General features: G+C 45.3%; 2 protein-coding genes across 6 annotated transcripts in view; one reads left to right on the forward strand and one right to left on the reverse strand.

The window, feature by feature from the left end:
- The window catches only part of krz (beta-arrestin protein kurtz), a 41898-nt gene extending 34477 nt beyond the window's left edge, over positions 1-7421 (forward strand). For both annotated transcript variants that reach the window (XM_050188635.3, XM_055076881.2), the window contains exons 6-10: positions 605-677; positions 2372-2515; positions 3232-3318; positions 4937-5068; positions 6842-7421. In XM_050188635.3, the coding sequence (XP_050044592.2) occupies positions 605-677; positions 2372-2515; positions 3232-3318; positions 4937-5068; positions 6842-6926 (521 nt within the window). In that variant the 3' untranslated portion in view covers positions 6927-7421. The remainder of the gene's footprint in view (positions 1-604; positions 678-2371; positions 2516-3231; positions 3319-4936; positions 5069-6841) is intronic.
- Pyroxd1 (pyridine nucleotide-disulfide oxidoreductase domain 1) overlaps positions 1-17874 on the reverse strand; it is a 41754-nt gene extending 23880 nt beyond the window's left edge. The window contains exons 1-11 of one of the 4 annotated variants that reach the window (XM_072286455.1): positions 17503-17806; positions 17227-17307; positions 16896-17015; positions 16573-16644; positions 16435-16491; positions 16274-16347; positions 14400-14590; positions 13717-13796; positions 10568-10783; positions 8867-9130; positions 7460-8226 (exon numbers count right to left, since the gene is read on the reverse strand). In XM_072286455.1, coding sequence (XP_072142556.1) covers positions 7981-8226; positions 8867-9130; positions 10568-10783; positions 13717-13796; positions 14400-14590; positions 16274-16347; positions 16435-16491; positions 16573-16644; positions 16896-17015; positions 17227-17307; positions 17503-17634 — 1533 coding nt within the window. In that variant the 5' untranslated portion in view covers positions 17635-17806 and the 3' untranslated portion in view covers positions 7460-7980. Of the gene's footprint in view, positions 1-7459; positions 8227-8866; positions 9131-10567; positions 10784-13716; positions 13797-14399; positions 14591-16273; positions 16348-16434; positions 16492-16572; positions 16645-16891; positions 17016-17226; positions 17308-17502 lie in introns of those variants that run through there. The other 3 variants (XM_072286457.1, XM_072286456.1, XM_055076880.2) reach the window with 3 other exon arrangements.
- Between the last annotated feature and the right edge of the window lie 1598 nt (positions 17875-19472).

Consider the following 19472-nt stretch of genomic DNA (forward strand, 5'->3'; position numbering starts at 1 on the left):
AAGCATTCATAAGGTTTGCATATTGTTTGCCTACTTCTAGGGTAAATTGCTGAAGAGTGTTCGGACCCTGCAAACCCTGTCAGTACACTTCCTTGCACACCATCTTGTGCAAGATGAAAACTTTACTGAAACCTTGCTCACCCACAAATTGTGCACAGATTGTTTTTCCCGAAGGCACTCTTGCACTTTTTTTAAACAATAACAATATCCCTTGTCCACACTCCACCAAGGACAAGTCCGTGTCCACAATGCAGACATCATGTTCCATCAAAAGTAAAAAACAAAAAAAAATTTCACTCAATACACATGTTAACTGTCAGTGCAGTGCAGCAAACATGAGTCAGGGGTGTGGACTTAATTGCTATGAGCCACAAACATCTGTCTTTGTGAACAGAAAGTTTGAGTGAAGCCTTTCCAAGTAGACTAGGTAGCATCAATGTAAAATGCCTGAAGGATGAGCCTATTGTAGCTTGGGAGCCATGTACATGTAATACAGAGAGAAGATGCATTCCATTAGTGTTTTGTAGCCTTGCAAGTCATGCAGATTGATAGAACAGCTTGAAAAGGTGCAGGTAAAAGGCTGTTGCTCTTCTTTCTGTTGCAGTGCGCCAGTTTGCGGACATCTGCCTCTTTTCAACGGCACAGTACAAGTGCACAGTGGCCGAAATTGACTCCGAGTGAGCATTTTCTTTGTTGTTGCACAAGGAATCAATGATGCATGTGTCTTATCATTTCATCACTATACCCATTTGTTTTTGCACTGTTCATGCCACAGAGAAAACAGCACCTTGCTATGCTGCTTTTCCCTCTGCCTTCAACATACTAGTGCATAAAGGAATTACGGTGCTGGGCCAGTATAATGCCACGATACCATAAGTAATTCATTATATACATCTAATTCTGTTCATTTCTTGCCATCAATTACTTCAGGCTAGTCAATTTTGATAGCATATAGGTGGGAACCAATGAGGAAGCGTGAAAAGGAATGGACTGGTACTGGAATACAATTACATTTTTCCAGCTGCGACACGTTAATGAAAGTAAAATTCCATGTGCCAATGTCCCTCTGACATTGAAACTGCATCTAGAGCCGTTCTTCCTGCTGTAAACTAAAGGTATTGATTTAAAATATGCTTGTAGATAATGCTTCTGAAGTACTAAATGTACTAATTTTACTAAGTGGAAGCTTGATATGCCAGAGAGAGGCAGGTGGGAACAGCACTTTGAAAATTCTGTGCCAGCTCCCAGTGACATTACAGACTGACAACATTGGACCATAACTAGTAAGTATTCATAGAGAATTACGTCATTGCAAAAAAAATGTCTATATGGAAGAAATTTGTATAGGCTGTTTCTGCATAAAAATACCTAAATGTGTTAAAAGCTGGGAAGTATTTGACCCTAAACTGATGTCATATGTGGCATAAAATTGGAAAAGGAATGTCTGGCCTTCGTTTTCTTTGCTAACATGCAATAATTTTCTTCTAGACAGATACAGAAGTTTCCAAATCAGTATCTGAAAACAGTGCCTGTTATGAACATCAACTCGACATTTGTGTTTGGAAGAACATTACACTACCAGCCTAGCTGTCCAGGGCAATGACAGCCGCTTAACATTGTGCAGTTCTGAAGACACGCTCTTCTGACTATGGCAGTCGCACATGGGAGCCTCGTGCACCATTTCAATGCAGCGTGTTTCATTGCTATCGGCAAGCGCTTGCCAGAGTGTGGTTACAAAACTGCTGTACACATAAGCTTTTAAATGAAAGCTTTCTTTTCAAAGTTTGAGACAAGTTTTGAGGATGCTGTGGTCGGACTGTGAAGAGGGAACGTGGAGACAAAAAGTTTTGTGGAAGGGGGAGATGTGTCCAGGCACGGCACTGAGTGATTGGTTGCATCACTTATGTTGTCCCCGCCACGGAGGGTGCACACATGCGCTCGATCGTAGCAGAACAGACACACCTCAGTGGTGAGTGTTGCTGTGTCAGCGTGGTTGGCACATTCTGCAACACTGAGTTGGTTCCAAATGGAGTAGCCCATTGATCACCAACAAGTGAGGCAGCACATAGAGCTGCTTTAGCCAAAAGACAAGAGCCCTGACGATGGCGAGAGATGGCTAAGACAGTTGGACAATGAAGACCTTCACTCACTTCAACATTTCCCTTGAATGGTTTCTGTATATTTTTGTGTAAAGGTGTATGCCTTTATGCTGCTGGCTTTCCATAAAGTGTTTCCTTTTACTTGAGTGAACCCTTCTAGAGGTATTCTGTTTCCGATTCTCCCCTTCATGTGTATGACCGCGTACAGGGGGTCATACACATAAGTGGCAAAATATACCACACAGTAATAGAAATGCTCTCTCTTTTCCCAGGGAGGGGTGTCCAGTGAGTCCGGGCTTTACGCTTTCTAAGGTGTACTACCTGCGGCCCCTGCTTGCTAACAACAAGGACAAGCGGGGTCTGGCGCTGGATGGGCAGCTTAAGCATGAAGATACCAACCTTGCTTCATCCACCATGTGAGCTCATTTTCATTTGTTGAAATCAAAAACAGCCACAGCATCTTTTGTAAAATATTGTCTTCCCCAAAATTTGCTCTCATAAGCTTTGTGTAGGTATGTGCACAGAAATGACATCCACTAAACAAAGCGGTATTCTATGACTGTGCCTACATGTGTGTGCATTTGAAATTTTGCGGTAACTGCTTAGTTCAAGATCTTGCAAACAAGCTAATTTATCACAGCATGAAAGCTTTCCAGCAGAAAGCACCATCAAGGACAGAAAGGGACGATGACACATGCTGGACTGGCAACTCGGTTGCTAATCCAACATGTGTCTTTTTTCTGTCCTGATCAGGGCTCTTTGCTTCAAACCATTTGTGCTAGGTGCAACAAACAAGCTAAGGCAAACACTGTTATGTAATTTATCACATTTACGTGTGCACAACTTTTCTGCTACCTAAAGTGCCACAAGCGGTTGCTGGTAGAATGTGGATTCAAATATTGAAGGCATGCTGCACGGTCTGAGAAAAATAGGTACATTTGTCACATGTGCAGACAAGAAATATATGCCACATGTGTAGTTATGTGCAAGAAGAATAACAGAAACCACACATAATATACGTAGTGAGAACTTTATACTAAAGCCCTTGCCGTCCTTTTTTCCTTCCGATACTAGTTTTGCAACACATGTTTGTAACAGCATCCAAACTGGTTGCACTGAAAATTGTGCGCAGAATCACAGACCCAGCACAAAAGGAGAACCTAGGCATCATCGTGCAGTACAAGGTCAAGGTGAAGCTCTGCCTGGGGCCACTTGGAGGGTCAGTTTTTACATTGCTTGTCTTTTCCTCTTGCTTCTAAAGTTCTGCCGAAGGCTACAGAGATTTACTTGAACGAGAGTGTGTTAGGTCAGTTTTACAAGGGAAATCTAAGTAACTTTCAAACTCTTTCATCATCATGCTAGGTCAGACAAAAATTAAGCTTTGTTACATTTTGATCAGAAAGTACCATGCTTTATGACATTCGGGTTTACAATGTCAGTGTTTTGATCCTTAACATATTTAGTGAATGTAGTAGAGCAAGAGCACGGTGCAGCAGATGGTCTGTGTCTCAACATAGGAGATGAGAGTGAGTTCACATTGCCTGTTCATAAGTGGTGCAAATGGTGGTTTTAGCAGCTGCAAAAAGTTGCAAGTGAGCTTTCGCTTGAAGCACTGAGATGCCAGAAGCCATAAACAAGAAGTACAGTAGAACTCCGTTGATGCATTCCCATTACGTACGTTTGCCCGGTACCAACGTTCGCAATCGAGAACATAAAAAAATGACCCAGTAGAGTTACGCTCATTTTTTATCGGTTCATGTGTTCCTGGAAAACGCGATCTTCCGGCACCAACTTTCAGTACGTCGCCAAACCGGGATCATATGATACATTTTCCAGCAGCTAGATCCCATGTAAAAAAAAAAATGCACGAGGCTCGCGCGATCGAGAACAGTATATAGGTGCCCGCCGCGGCAGGTTCACCGCAATACTCGCCTGCCCGTCTCAGTTTCTCATTTTGGTACACCAGAAAAGATCCTCCGGAGTTGTCACACGTGGCATTCACAGCTATCACCGCCAATCCTATTGCAATAAGTATCTTCGTCTATCTGTTTCACAGTGCATGGTGCCATCGGAAGCGTAGCGCACGCTTTTAACAGGCGATAACCGAAACGTGTCGCCGTTCCCTGCTGAACACTGGGATCGTATACGTTTTCCGGCTGCAAGATCCCATGTGAACAAGAAAAGAATTGAGATGCGTGCGATCGAGAACAGTATATAGCCGCTTGTCTCGTGTGAAAAGGACGGTGCGCAGTTTCTTATTCTGGCACGTACCAGCAAATCTCCGCCCAGGCCGTCACACGCCTCATTCACAGCCGTCACTGCCAAACCTATTGCGATAAGCATACAGCAGCAATTTACAGCACGTGGTGCGTACTGCTTACCGCACGCTTTTAGTAGGCGACAATCCAAACGTGTCGCCGTTCCCTGCTGGAGGTGGCATGATGTGGGCATCACATTTAGTTTCGGCGGCATTAGGCGTTGCCCACCAGCGTGATTTCGTTTCAGTTTCCCGTCGCCCTCTTAAAACACCATGCAGTAGGACAACAACAAAACGCCTCTCGGGCCGCCGGAGCAACACCAGCGCGACGCTTCTCATTACGTAGATGTCAACAATGGTTGAGTCTGTCAAATTTTTTTAGTTAGTTTCGATCGTAAGTTTGCTCGGTTGGTATGTTTTTCTTGTGGTTTTTCCAAAATGTATGAATGAGGTTCTATTGTACTTGTGCGTCACTTGTGCTTGAAGCATGAGACTGGCTATGCTATGTCAAATGTGTAGAAAATACAACTTCTGGATTTTTGCTTACAGTCTTTTGCAAATTTTTCATTGTGTGCCCCAGAGACCTGGTAGCTGAGCTGCCTTTCATCCTGATGCACCCAAAACCCGAAGAATCAAGCCCGATTCGAGTTGTCAGTGAACCCAAGGCTCCAGGCCCTGTACCACTGGACACCAACTTGATTGAGCTGGACACGTACGTTTCTTGTCTGTTCTGTTTCACAGTGCAGTGTGCCAGAACAAAATACGTTTGCACAGGTGGCAACTTGTAGCTGTGATACAAATACTTTGCTAATCAAACACAGAGAGCTCCGTGAAGACACGTTTTGGTTTCCAAGCTTTTGATATCAACCCACAGATAGCCACCATAGTTACTTTAGCAGTTTTAAAGAAATTTCCTATGCAGCTTGTGCTACCGAAAAAGCAATGACGTAAGTGATACTGGCAAAAGTGCCTCCTACTTTCGCAGATTCCTGAGAGGGTTCTTGATAGTATAATGCAATTACATTTTATTCCTTGTAGTTGACTTTATGCAGACGAGCCTCTGATCTTACCACATCTACATGACCTGAGTGTAGAAAATGTGTACATTAAACACAGCTTTAGAAAATACAAGAAATTTGTCATGCTCCTGGTATTTGAGTTGGCCATAGTGCTGCAGCGGTGCGACTATTGCCTCCAAAGCAGGCGAAGAAGGTGGACTCACGTACAGGTAGTGCGACGTCTCTTTCTAGGGAATTCAATGGGTCAAACTTAAGCACTTACAGCTACTTACGGTCCACTGCTATCCTTGCTTGGACGTTCCTGCAAGCTGTTGGCTTTCCGTTCGGGGGCACCTCACTCATCACCGATACAGGTGCTCTCTGACCGGCTCCACTAGGCACAAATTTCACTTGCAAGCACAGCAACGCCACAAGCGCAACCTTCAGGATGTGTTCAGCGACCACCGCAACCCTGATGCTATTGGCATTCGAGATTTCACGCAAGCAGCAGCAGGCAAGCCTTCCAATGTTCTGTGTTCACAACTTCCAAGGATGCATGGCCTACTGAAGTTTTGCAGGAGGAGTGCTGCCATCTGGTTTCTTCAGCTCAAGAAACACATCCGGGTCAACAATTTGTGGAAGGTGGCGCACAGAGGTAGCCGCTGTAGCCACGGTTTATTTAGGCTGGCCAGCCATGGTGCCGTGGGATCTCAGGAGCGGCCGCTCAAGTCGAGTGCCTAGCGTGTTCTATCTTGTGCTACCTGCACGTGAGCCCACCTTCTTCACCTGCTGTAAAGGTGATAGTCATGCCGCTACAGTGCTTATGCACTTTTGTACAGTAAACTGATGGGAGTGTAGCATGCAATTTGATGGATGCATGCTGGTGCAATAGCTATTTCAGTGAAAAAATGTTAATGAGTGACCTTGTTGACAGAAGCAGGAAATAGCACATTGGTAAAATGAGTAAGAGGAAAAATATGTACTCTTGCACGAGTCAGTTTTCAAATACTCATGGCAGAAAAAGATATGGGGATTACTCCATGATATTACATCGAGCAGCTCTGCAGTGTCAGAAAACTGCATAGCTTGATGTACAGCAGATTACCAAACAGTGGCAAGCGTAAAACATGTTTTGAATGAAATACATAATATTCAGAATCCACATGTAAGCTTCTTTGCAATGCATAATGTTGCAAGCAAAATGGCAAAAGTTCCAAAGATCCCACTTTCTCCAATCTGCTAGTTTTCTTTGGCTGCAAAGGGTTCTTTTTGAGGAAACTGGATAGGTTTCCTCTGTAATATTGTGCTACGTTCAGATAAACACATAAAACTGTTGCCACCCTGCAGATTTTCCAACTCATTTGCTCACTGTTTTGCTGTGTCAGACCATGCTTGCAACATCCAAAATATCCTCAATGCCAGATTCACTGTTATGCAGTTGCTTTTACTAACGTTGCTCATCTAAACAAGTTTCTTGTTAATTGCAGGGATGCTGCGGCCAGCCTAGATGATGATGACATCATCTTCGAAGATTTTGCACGGCTGCGGCTCCGCGGTGAGACGGACGCCTGAGGGGACTGCAGTCTGTGCGCTCCCTAAGTGCCAAACCGTCGACGAGCTTAGCTCCCGTCCCCCACCTTGACTGGCGGCTCCACTTCCTGGTGCACCGCCTCTGCAGGGTCTGTGCAAGAAGGCAAGGCTGCGGATCGACAGTCTCCCTCCCAATGTTCCCGTCCCTCACTGTGCATCTTGTCCAAGGCAGGTCACCAAGCACCTTCAGGCAGGCAGTTCCAACAGCCGAAGGCGTTTGTGACACCTCCCATTTGTGCTCCAGCTCCCTTCAGCAGTGTCCACTTATCCGAGGCACACACCTTCCGAGTGGACTCTTGCGATCATGCAAGCTATGGACGTCCATCCATCTATGTTTTGGTGTAGAGCTTACTGCAGTGCGGCTGGAGAGGGAAAGGTGCCGCTGGATGTACCGTTAAAGTGGCTGGCTCCTCTTTGACTGGTATAATGCACGCATCTCGCATTTCACTGAAGCACTTTGGCCACATTAATATTCTTTGGCTGAAGAATTGGATAACACTCGATGCCATGCTTGAAAAAAAAAAAACACTAGCTTTAATGTCCCGTCCTGTACACATGCGACATTGTTCAACGTCATTCAAAGTCTTATGGCGTACGCATGCTGTGCGTGGTGTTCAGCAGCAGGCTTCCCTTCAGCTGCGCTGTGGGGAAATGTGTGGCTTGTGAATGTAAACTTTAGTCCCTTTTGCAAGTGCTCCTACGGCTGGCGGGCAAGAGCACCACCTCTGCCTGCACTGGCACTTTCATACTGTATTTTAGCGGCCATGCTCAAGCTCGCACCAGGTTCATCAGGGTCCCTATCACCGGCCGCTTGAGCAAAAAACCTGTGATGGAAAGCAGTGTAGCACTGCGCGCAACAGTAGTAGGCTCTTCAGCCGGCCATGTGTGGTGTCGAATGGTTTCTGAAGGCACAATCCTTGCTTGTCATGTTTTTCCAGCTGAAGACTGTGCTTCATTGTTCGTGAAAACAGTTCTGTGAGTGATGAATGAGCATTTTCCAGTCATTTCAAGCAGACGTGGGTGTCTTGACAAGAGGTCAATCAAAGAAGTCTTCAATGTCCACTTCGGGGTCAAGCAGGTGATCAGCAAGAGGACCCAGGTCAAGTTGGTTAAGCAGAAGGTTCTCGCAAGTTTCCTCCAGATCTGTATCGCCAATCAGCACTGCTCCCTTGAGCCTCCCATCATGGAGAAGCAGCTTGATGTACTCCTGGCCTGGGTTCACGCGCACAAGGGCACGGCAGTCGGCTAGGCCTTGGCCATTGAAGATACCCAGAAGGACCACCTGCAAGACCATATCGCTGAGCTAACGGCAATGCTGCTGTGAATAAATGCCTACCATAGACAACGTGTTTTCCTTAGTCTTTCTTCAAGGTTTTCATAGCTATGGCTGTGGCAGTGAAACTATGCAAAAGGTAGAACTGGAAGCTAAAGGGCAGATGCAGGATAAGGTACCCAACTTTATCATCCACCGATTTGATTACAATGTTTACAGCAGTAATACATATTACATGTATAAGGCTCCAAGTTTATTTTTCAGGAGTTACGATTGCAGCTGCTAAAGAAAAAGAAAACTGTTGCAAAATTATGACAAAGCTTGGTCTCCTATTGTGTATTGTTTCAAGAGGGACCAAAGTGTGCAATTGTGGAGCAGTCTCCCTTGTGAAAAACAAAAAAAAGAAATTACACTTGCACCATGAACTGAAAAATTCATAACCTTTGTATGAAAAAGTAAAATTTAGAAATACAGCTTCTCAAACGTATTCTGCAAGAAATTTAACTCCAGAAAACACCCTAAAAGGAAGTCTTACATAATGTAGAAACAACAGGTTTGGTAAGCACTGCTAAAATGACTTCAAAGATTCAAAACAGCTTTTTCATTTGTGCTGCATATATGTAGCTTGTCAAAACAAACAGGTTCTCACCCGGTATCCAAAGAAGCGTGTCACATGAGAGAAAAGGTCGAAACGGGCATCAGCAAGGGGATCAGGCTCGACTGACCAGTGGGCTGCCATGCAGGTGCCTGCCCAGTGGCCCATCTGCCGTGCTTGTGTCCATAAGCGCCGCTGGAACCACAGCTCCGCAGGCTCCCAGCCTGCTGTACAAACGTCGCCAGCTGCATACACGCCTGCTAGTGAGGATCTCATGTGGCGGTCCACCAGGATGCCTCCATCTGTGGCCACTTCCAACTGGAGTGGAATGATGGTGGATGCTTAGGAGTGCAGCTTTCTCTCCAGTTATACAACATTGTATGAACACACTTAATTCATACAAAGTGCTTACACAAAGCGAGTTTTCACACCCCCCTTTGGAAGTACAGTAGAACCTCGCAATCGAGAACAGTATATAGCTGCCCGCCACTGTGGCTTCACCGCAATACTCACCCGCCTGTCCCACGCAAAAATGCCAGCGTGCACTCAGTTTCTCGTTTCGGTACAAGAACATTCACAGCTATCGCCACGAGTCATATTGCGATCTTCGACTATCTGTTTCACAGCACGTGGTGCCGCCAGAAGTGTAGCGCGGGCTTTTAATAGGCGATAACCGAAACATGCCACTGTTCCCTGCTGCAGATTGCGATCGTATACATCTTCCGGTCGCTACATCCGATGTGAACAAGGAAAGGCAGGAGGCGCTTGTGATCGAGAACAGTATACAGCCGGCCATCTCACTTAAAGACAACAGCTTGCAGCTTCTTATTGTGGTACCAGCAAATCTCCGCCCGGGTCGTCGCACGGCATATTCACAGCTATCACCACCAAACCTATTACAATAAGCATCTTTACCTATCTGCATCGCATGGTGCGTGGAGCCATTGGCAGCATACTAGGCGATAGTCCAAAGACGTCGCCGTTTCCTGCTGCAGGCGGCGCGATGTGGGCATCACGTGTTGCTTCGGTAGCGTTCAGCGTCGCCCACCAGCTCGATTTCATTTCAGTTTCCCATCGCCCTCTTAAAACACCACGCAATAGGAAAACAACAAAACGTGTTTCGGGCCACCAGGGCACCACCAGCTCGACGCGCGTCGGCATATCGTGCCGCAACGATCCGCGCTATGCTTCGCATTACGTAGATGTCAATAGTTTAGTCTCTCAAATTTCTTTAGTTACTTCGGATTGTACATTTTTCCCGTGGCTCTTTTTTTTCCAACACGTATGAACGAAGTTGTACCGTACTAGGGTATCTGTGTGTTGGATATTCTTAGTGATGATTCATCACCGACAACCTAGTCATATGGCCATATCGGGGTTCCCACGCTCACTGCGTTGCTGGTTGCTCTTTACCATCACAGCTATAAAACTCCCAACTGACCCCCAACATGGAACAGGTAAAACGCTATGCGAGAAAGAAAAATTACGGAGTATTGGCTAAAAATAATGTCCAAACATGTTTTATTCGTGTGAGGTGAACCAAAGAGAGGAGGCACAAAATCTACACCAGGTGACTTTCATTTTATAATCATTTATCAATTTATCCACAAGCAAAAATTCGAGGCATGCAGCCGTGCGAGTGTCCTGGCGGCAAAACCCCTTAACCACTGTTATAAAGTTACTGTAAAAACATGGTGGTTCATCAGAGCACTCCTTGAAGATTGCACTAGTACTTTCTAAAATGCAGTTTCCCACCTGAGGTGCAGTGATGGTGTCTGCATTGGGTGTGACACCAGTTGCACTGACGATGAGGTCAACGCCAAAGCACTTGTCATTGGTCAAGAGCACATAGATGGGCCAGTTGGAGCCGCACTTGAAGTCGCAGCTGGCATCGGCAAGATGCTTCTGCTTGAATTCGGCAGGTGTCAGCAACAGACGTACCTCACAGCTGTACTCTATGTGCACATTCTTCTGCAAAGAGGCATATTTTACAGAACCCATAAGTGTAATTCAAGCATGCAGAAGCATGCGACAAGGCGTTGCCAAGGCATCTGTCACTGATTTGCGATGCAGCAAACAGTTCACATAATTCCGGAGGATATTGCCGGGCTCCTCAACACTCAGTGGCAGTGCAGACTACGGCACTTTCATCTGACCGCGTCACAGGCACTGATAAGATGTCAGCCAGTTTCCCATTGCACAAGCTGCCCTTCGAATGGGATGGCTTTCCCCTCTCGGGTGAGGATGATTTGCACTTGCACCCACATCATGTTGCTCAGCCTCGCTCCTTTGGGTGTGCCGGTGCTCTGCTTCTGGGCCTTCTATGCCGTGGTCAACATAGCCTTCGAAGCCAGGCCCTTCAACAACAAACAAGTGCCATGGCGGTGTGGTGCGGCCATGTGCAAGATACTGCTGGATGAGAGACATCTCTGCAAGATAGGCAGAGCGTCGGTGTCTCATTTAGGCACGCCACAGTATGGTAGAACATTCCGTACGTGCAATTACTTGAGAGTACCTTGTCATGTCACTACGATTCTGGTCACTAAAGGTGATGCAGACTCTGATCGATGTGTATGAGCCAAATTAACCCTGATGTCACATGATGAACTGTAGATGGTGGAAATGAAAGTATGTATGTGCATCAGTTAGCCCTAAATTGATGCATACCATTCTGTGAGCACAGTACAGCATATAGCCGTCCTGTACAGAGGTTATGCTTTGGATCAGCAGATGTTGAAAGTAGTTGTGACCAACACTGTAAAGACACACTATCAAGGGCACTGCGGCCAGCATTAAACTATATGCAGGTGAACATAATTACATTAGTTACATTTCATTCAATACTCGTGATCATTATAACAGTACAAATAAAAAAATGGCATAAACAAAGCAGCAGGTAGGTCAGTGTGAGAGAAGCATGAACTTGTGTAGCACATAGCTGCATCCTTATTGGTACTTCATTTTGTATCGCAAAGGGCCATGAGTATTCACTCACGCCATGTCGCATCAAACTAACCCTTAAAGGGGTCCTGAACCTACCCTTGGTCTTGATGAAAAAACAGTCCGCGGATAGCATACGCTGCTGTGAACATCTCAGCCGAATTTTGCTATTGTGCGCGGCGCAGTACGAAGTCTCCTTTTTCTCAAACGTTCTTTTCAACAGAAGCCTTCTCCTCACTCTTTCTGGATGCTTTATTTCGTAATATAGCAAGTTCCCATTCGCGAATGGCTGACATCAATCAAGAAGGGTGTTTGGATCAGTGCAATTCTTCCTACTGTTATTGTGTATATTTATTCTCGCAGTTTAATAAACAGGCTGAAGTAAGCGAAAATGTGCTTTCCAATTTCAATAGTAATTACATATTTCTGAAAGAATCTACTATCGTCTGTTCATGCTCGGCCGTGGCTGCCTGCGTATGCATCAAACTATGGCCACCCTGCTTATCAGCATCATAGCCACCAGGTCTCGCTAAATTCGACTAATTTTGAACACTCTACTAGCCTTGAACCATGCAAAACAAAGTCGGACCACATGTATGCTTGCCAGTGTGCACTCACTCCTGGCCACTCTTGCTTAGGCACATGGGCAGACTTTGCTTCGTATTAAGCTATTGATGGCACGTCAAAATGCGCAAGTTGGATGTGGCTGCTATCCGTCGGTCAAGCTGGTGCAGGACAAAGCCAGTCCACACCACGTAGCATGGCCAGACTAAAGCATTTGAGTGCACACATGCACTCAAAGCAAATGCACAAAGCAAATGCCGTGCATATGCACTACATTTGCATGTAGATGTGACTGCTACATAGTGTAGATACCGCGGCCACCACGGCCGCCGCGGGGTGCCATGACGAGTCCACTGACTGAGTGCACTGTGGCTCGCCGAGAACAACCTCACTTGGTGTGTAGTAGGTGCCAAAATCGAAAAGTAGTGGTGTCTATGAATGTCCAAAATCAAATTGGAACTGTTCGCCATGGTGACGTTCAGTAGGCGGAGCGTTGTGGGCACACCGCACTCCTTCGCAGCCTTTGCAGTGCAGTCATTGAAGAAGGAGTGGAAGCACGCCGTAGGGAATGTCTGACTGCCAATATCCTCTACCGATTAATGCATTGAAGTACTTTTAGCAGCAAGGTATTTCTGAAATGGTGTATTTTAACATTATACGACTTTGGTAAAAGGTGGTTCAAGGCCCCTTTAAGCAGAGAGGACAATAGTGAGCGGGTGCTCACAGGTGCTAAATGTCGCAGCTATCCTCAAAATATGCACATATAACAGGAACAAAATAACAATATTACAGCTGAAGCCTCACAAATACAGACTGAGTGTTAGCAAGACAAATGCGTGAAACATTTGGATAATAAATAATGTGTAGTACAACATTAGGAAAATGTTATTGTGGGCTGCTCAGTTACACAATGAACTTGGGCTCAAGCACATTTGTACAGATTTGCACACTCTGGCTTTATCTTAGTTTGTGGCAGCTTGTTTACACAGGTAAGCACATGCATAGAATAAAAGCTCAGTGGTGTGCATTCTTTACAAAGATTTAGAGTGCGTTTTTGTTGGACCATTCCATCCGATCGGCTTCCTTGATAAAGAAATATTAATTGCTGGATGGGCACCTTGTCATGTACTGCCATGTGTAAGCAATGTAACGGATCAGCACATCCCAAGCTCTGAAAAATTAGACATGCCTGTCACTGGCAGAGTCATGCTATAACACTCGTAAGAAAAACTGGATTAAGACGGTCCACACTATGTTCACAAAAATGCCAATCAAAGCACACTTGCTTAGATATGCTACAATAAATAGCCACGCTGCTTGTGCTGTTTATATGTATGGTGTATAAACGTTATAACCATGGTGCACTAATCAGAGGTCTTGTGAAACACTCAAGCTCTAACCTGAGTTCCACCTTGCAAAACACGACCTTTGGCCCAGTCTGGCCCCAAAGCACTTCCTGGAGGCAAAGAATCCTGGTTTGCTGCACAAAAAAGGGCAGATGATCTCAGCATATTTACCACAAAGTAGCTTGCCATGAAGGAACTATATAGTCTAACAAATTTTACATGAGGTTTTAAGCTGGCAATACTACGGCTTTCAAGAGAAATTACAGTGCTTGTTTTGTCAATGTATCATACATATTCTGCTAGAGCTAGGTCTTGTGGAGCACAAGTATGAAAAATAGCTCGTGCCAGATCACTTATTGGTGAATAAAAATCAAAGAGGGCTAGTGTAATTGAGTTCTGGTCTTCCTGGTCTCCCGTGGTGTTAACATTTGTGATCTAACTGTGAATCCACAGAATCTGCAAGCATTGATAGCACTTTCAACCAGCTCTCCAGTCTTCTACACTGCAAATACAAAGGCTGAAGACATGCACAAGGAGGCATCATTGTGCAGAATGTCTTGTTTTGCAAAGCAATGTGTACAGTCGGTGCCAAAAGTTAAAGGAATGGGGCTCCTGCAAAAAAGCAGCTTTCTTTAGTATAGTGTAAAGTCGTGCTGGGCCGTGACATAAAAAGGTTACAGATTTCCTTCATGCACCCAGGATTTGTAGAGATGGGGCTGTCTATTTTGGGCACTAACCGTGGCTGGGGCACTTGGAGTCTCCGCAGTCTGCAGTGTCTTGCTCTGCTATGGCAGAGCTTGCAGTGCCTTCACTCTTCTCGGCACTCAGCTGTGGCAGAAAGAACTGTGCAGCTCCAGGGTCAAAGAAAGTAGCACCAATGCTTTTCTCCCGCACAACCCAAAGAACTTGGCAGCCACCCATTTCATGTCTGTACACAGTAAAAAATGCAAACACAGTCTCTTCACTTCACATGTGAGAAGAGGGGACAATGGATGGCACCAGATTTCAGGCTTGATCGTGAACAGTCGATGACATAAAGCATTTTAAAATTACTTGGATTTGCGAGTGGCGACTATTCCATTCGAGGACCAAATCGAATAGAACAATAATCAATTAATTATTTGAAAGTTGGGATTGTTCGCACGCCCTGAACAGAAATTGACAGGTGTGACACAAAGGGACAGGAACGAAAGTATATATTACAGAGCAAACACAAGTAGCCTACATTTTAGGAGAGAATAAGAGGAATAAGTTTAGTTAGGAAGGACACGCAGCATGTAATATAGATAACCAGTTGTCTATGGCACTAAATGCCGAGGGAAGGGAAACAATCATGGGTGGCTGAGGATTAGATGGAATGACGAAACTAGAAATTATGCAGTCATAGTAGCAAGCATGCTAACACAGCAAAGGATGACTCAAGATTGCTAAGCCTTCGTCCTGTAGTGGCCCTAAATAGGCTGATGACGATGGTGACGATTCCGCAGATAGTGAGGACAGAAGTGCCTTTGCAATTTTTCTCCAGTCAGCCTGGCTCAGTGGCAGCATAAGGCTGTTTTGCCTTGCAAGACCTTTCACCCATATACCGCCAATCTAGACTTTAGGGCCAATAATCCCATTGCTGTGTACCTCTAAATTCCACAACCACTCTGTGTCTTTTCTGTGAGCTAATTAGCTCCATCTCGGCCCACTTCGTATACCATGAACCATAAATGACCTACATGTCTCTAAAGACTGTAGCTGGCAGCAAATGAGATACGTTAGACTAGTCCATGCTCCAGTACCTGCTCGTATGGCTGACTGTTTCAAACAAACGTTTCAAATGTTTCAAATAAACGGCCACCATTAAAGCTGGTACCCGTCTTTGTTGTCGCTCTGTGCTTTCCACTGTCCTCTTTTTACTTTGCACTACTCCAACACTCAAGCAACAATATGAGCTGCTCAATCTAGTCACTACTGTATCAATTCGTGTTAAACCGTTATTTGAAAATTCAATTCACGTGACAGCTGAGACATCTGGGAACACATAAAAATATTTGCTCATCTAAGGCACAACTACTGCAGTGTTTTTTTTTTTTTTTTAATGTTTTCGAGGTAAGATTTTGTTAAACCTAGAGTCAATTGTATTCACAGTGCTAGATTGTTTTCTTTTTTTTTTTTAAACAAAGGCTGCCCAGAAATGTTTCCTCAATAGTTTCACTGCAATACAGAGGAAGTATTGATAAGTGCTTTGGAATTAAAAGTGTAACTTCACTGGGGGAAACCTGAAGAGTGCCATGCAGGGGTGGTATCCTGTAAGCGTCCACCTAGTAGACTGTCCATTTCGGCCGCTGCTGATTGGATGCAGCTGTACGGGCGAGGAGGATTCAAGCAGCCACAGCCAATCAGCAGCGGCCGAAATGGACAGTCCACTATGTGGACTCCTATAGAATACCACCTCAGGTCACATGATTGAGACTTCAGAAATATAATGACGACCAGTGCGGCCAGCCAGACATTGCAATAATAGATGACAGATAAAAAAGTTGTAATTATTTTTGCCCTTTTGCTACATTAAAAAAGCCGCACTATGGGTGCACCTGTAGGCATGGTAATTTGTAACAATGCTTACACCAATTCTGTGGCAATGCCACCATTACCAATGACAGCTACAAGTCTAGCACCACCAAGTCGGTTCTGCAGCATCTGAAAAGAGAGAACAGAGCCTATGTCCGTGGTGCTACAAGCTTCAAGCTGGAGGAGGGCCTTCCAAATGTGTGAATTTGCTGTTACCCGCACAGTCTCCGTGTCCCGAATGCCCAATACCAGTGGGTTGTCTTTGGAAATTAACTGAAAGTAGACAGGAAAACAGTCATGCATTAAGCCACAAGAGCCACCTCTAAATTTAAGGAAGTCCTCAAACCGCTATACCTGAGGTCTTGCACCCATGCAAAGACAGATCATTCCATAACTGACCACTCGACCACTCTTGAGCAAGGCTTTCTGAAAAATACACCCGTGTTTTGCAGGAGGCTAAAATTCAAAGCAAATGGCATCAAGAACTCTACCTAAAGCATTTCTAAGTAAGAAAGAATAGCAAAAGACAGGCCAGAACAAAAATCTTGAAAGCGTGCAAATGAGAAGTTCTGAAGCCGCAGTACTCCCGACATTTAGAAGTAAGCGATTAAGTCTATAGATGTGTGTGTGTGTGTTTTTAGAAAATATGAGCAACAATGAGGTTGTGCAATACTTGCTCGTGCACTGGCCTCCAGGGAGATGAGCACATCTTGAAGCACTTTGATGTTGCTGTACTGCTGCTCTAGGTAGTTGAAAGAGCGCTCCTCGATGTCGAAACTCTCGATGATTCTGCGAAGCTAGAGGTTGGCACAACATATACAACACATACAGAACGTTACAAACATTTTTTTCCGTGAACTGAGCGCTCGGCGATCAAAGGGCGCTTACATCTACTTTGAATTAAACGCTTTCTGGGGTCACTGGTTTGGTAATCCTGCCACGTACGCTGGAGATATCCCCAGGTGCAAGCACTTTTGACAAAACCACTTTAACTAATTTATAACTTACCTTTACAACGTTCGTTGCTGCTTTTACAATAGGTGACGCTGTTATGAGTAGAACTGACGCCTCAGGAGAATGAACGGCGAGCTGGAAAAGGGTGGCAGAGAACTGAACACTGTACTGCCCGTTTGGTATGCCGCCTTGGACAGCGAGCGAACAGCACAACACGTATATTCAACACTTGTGCGCAAGCGCAACGTGATCAACATTAAACAGCATGACGATATTTTTTTTTATTTTAGATGCCAGTCCATACATGAATTATGGGGACCATGCACTCACCTGCTCGGCGCACGACACGCCTGCAATGCCGCCACCGATCACAACAAATGTGCTTTTCAGATGCAATACTTGTCCTGTAATAACATCACTGACGTTTTTTAAAGCTTCCATATTGCTGGAGGTTTTTCTCATGAGGAACTCTTTGACTCCTTACTCTTGGTGTCACAACAGTAATAGGTGTTGTCTAGGAATACGTGACAATAAAATGAACCAAGCGCTGAACGAACATATCCGAAACCGAGCACACAAGAGCAAGAGCATGCAGGTTTATTGGCTACGACTGGCAGCGAGCTGCGGATCCAAGTGGATTTTGTTTGTCCCCTGTTCAGTTCCCGTTTTCCCGCCTTTTTCCAGCTCGCTCTGCCTGCCCTGCCAATGCCCCAGATAACGCCGCGTGAGCCGAGCTGGTTCCTGCCCCTCTCCTCTTTCCTCCTCTTCACCTGGGTCGGCTGCGAGCGCTAGCTGCGGTGGCCGCTGCACAGCTAAATCACGTAGCCCTGCCTCCGAGATTTTAGCGGCGTCTTTTGCGATCCCGGAGCCTGGACCCGCGGTCTCTCGTCAAGCCATTGGTCGAGCGCGCGCCAGCCTAGTGATCGTCACTTCCTCCGCAACAGGAAGTGCGTCGGCAGCGATCTGACTCGACCACAGAACACCTATACAAACTTACTCGACTCGCTCGACTCTTCAAAGAAGCGCGGAGAAGCGAGTGAGTCGATCCGGCCGTGACCTCCGCTCCAATGGGAAGACTAGCGACGCGGCAGGCATCTAGTGAAGGAGGCATTGGCTCTGCTGAAGGGACACTAAGAGCAAATAATAAGTAGATGTGGACTGTTTAAATACCATTCCAGAAACCTCGCAACGCTTGTTTCGTGCCAAGAGAATACTTAGTTTACGAGAAAATTGCATCTGAAGACGGGAGATTTGAATTGCGATAAAGGTATACGGTATCGCAATTCAAATCTCCCGTCACCCAACCGGCGGAGTGGTGACGTTGCATACGCCATCACCACCCACCTCCCTTTACTGCCATAGAGTTAATATGTGCCATGCGCTCTAAGAACAGTTTACACCCTTTGGAGTGCCCATAGAGTTTCTAAAAATACTAATATGAAACTCTATGGGAGTGCCCCTTCGCCACACAACGATAATCGTCATCTGCCTTGATGAGTTTCCTTTCTTTAACGCTGCGAGCCCGGTACTTTCCAGTAACGAACGGCATGCGCGTTATCAGCATGATAGCATTTCCTGTCGGTGTTTTTTTGTCTGAAAGTGAAGAAGACGTGTTTTGACAATGTCATCATCATCATCAACCTATTTTAAGTCCACTGCAGGGTGACGGCCTCTCCCTCTGAACTCCAACTGCCCCTGTACTGCGCCAACCGGCTCCAACTTGCGCCTAGTCTTTTGCCATCCTCAACTGCATTTTCCTTCTTTTGGCACACATTCTGTAACCCGAACGGTCCACTGGTTATCGAACCTATGCATTACATGACCTGCCCAGCTCCATTTCTTTCTCTTAATGTCGATTAGAATATTGGCTATGCCTGATTTGCTCTCTGATCCACACTGCTCTCTTTCTGTCTCTTAACGTTACACCTATCATTCTTCATTCCATCGCCCTTCTTTGTCAGTCTCCAAGTTTCTGCCCCATATGTTAGCACCGGTAGAATGCATTGATTGTACATCTCTCTTTTCAGTGATAATGGTAAGCTTCCAGTAAGGATCTGAGTATGTCTGCCATATGCACTCCAACCCAATTTTATTTTTCTGTAAATTTCTTTCTCGTGATCAGGGTCCCCTGTGAGTAATTGTCCTTGGTAAACATATTCCTTTGCATACTCTAGAAGCTGACTGGCGATCCTGAATGTTTGTTGCCTTGTCAGACTATTGACCATTATCTTTGTTTTCTGCATATTAATCTTCAACCATATTCTTACACTCTCTCTGTTAATGTCGCCAATTTGTTGTAA

Source organism: Dermacentor andersoni, chromosome 2 (assembly GCF_023375885.2).
Source record: "Dermacentor andersoni chromosome 2, qqDerAnde1_hic_scaffold, whole genome shotgun sequence".
Classification (NCBI taxonomy): domain Eukaryota; kingdom Metazoa; phylum Arthropoda; class Arachnida; order Ixodida; family Ixodidae; genus Dermacentor; species Dermacentor andersoni.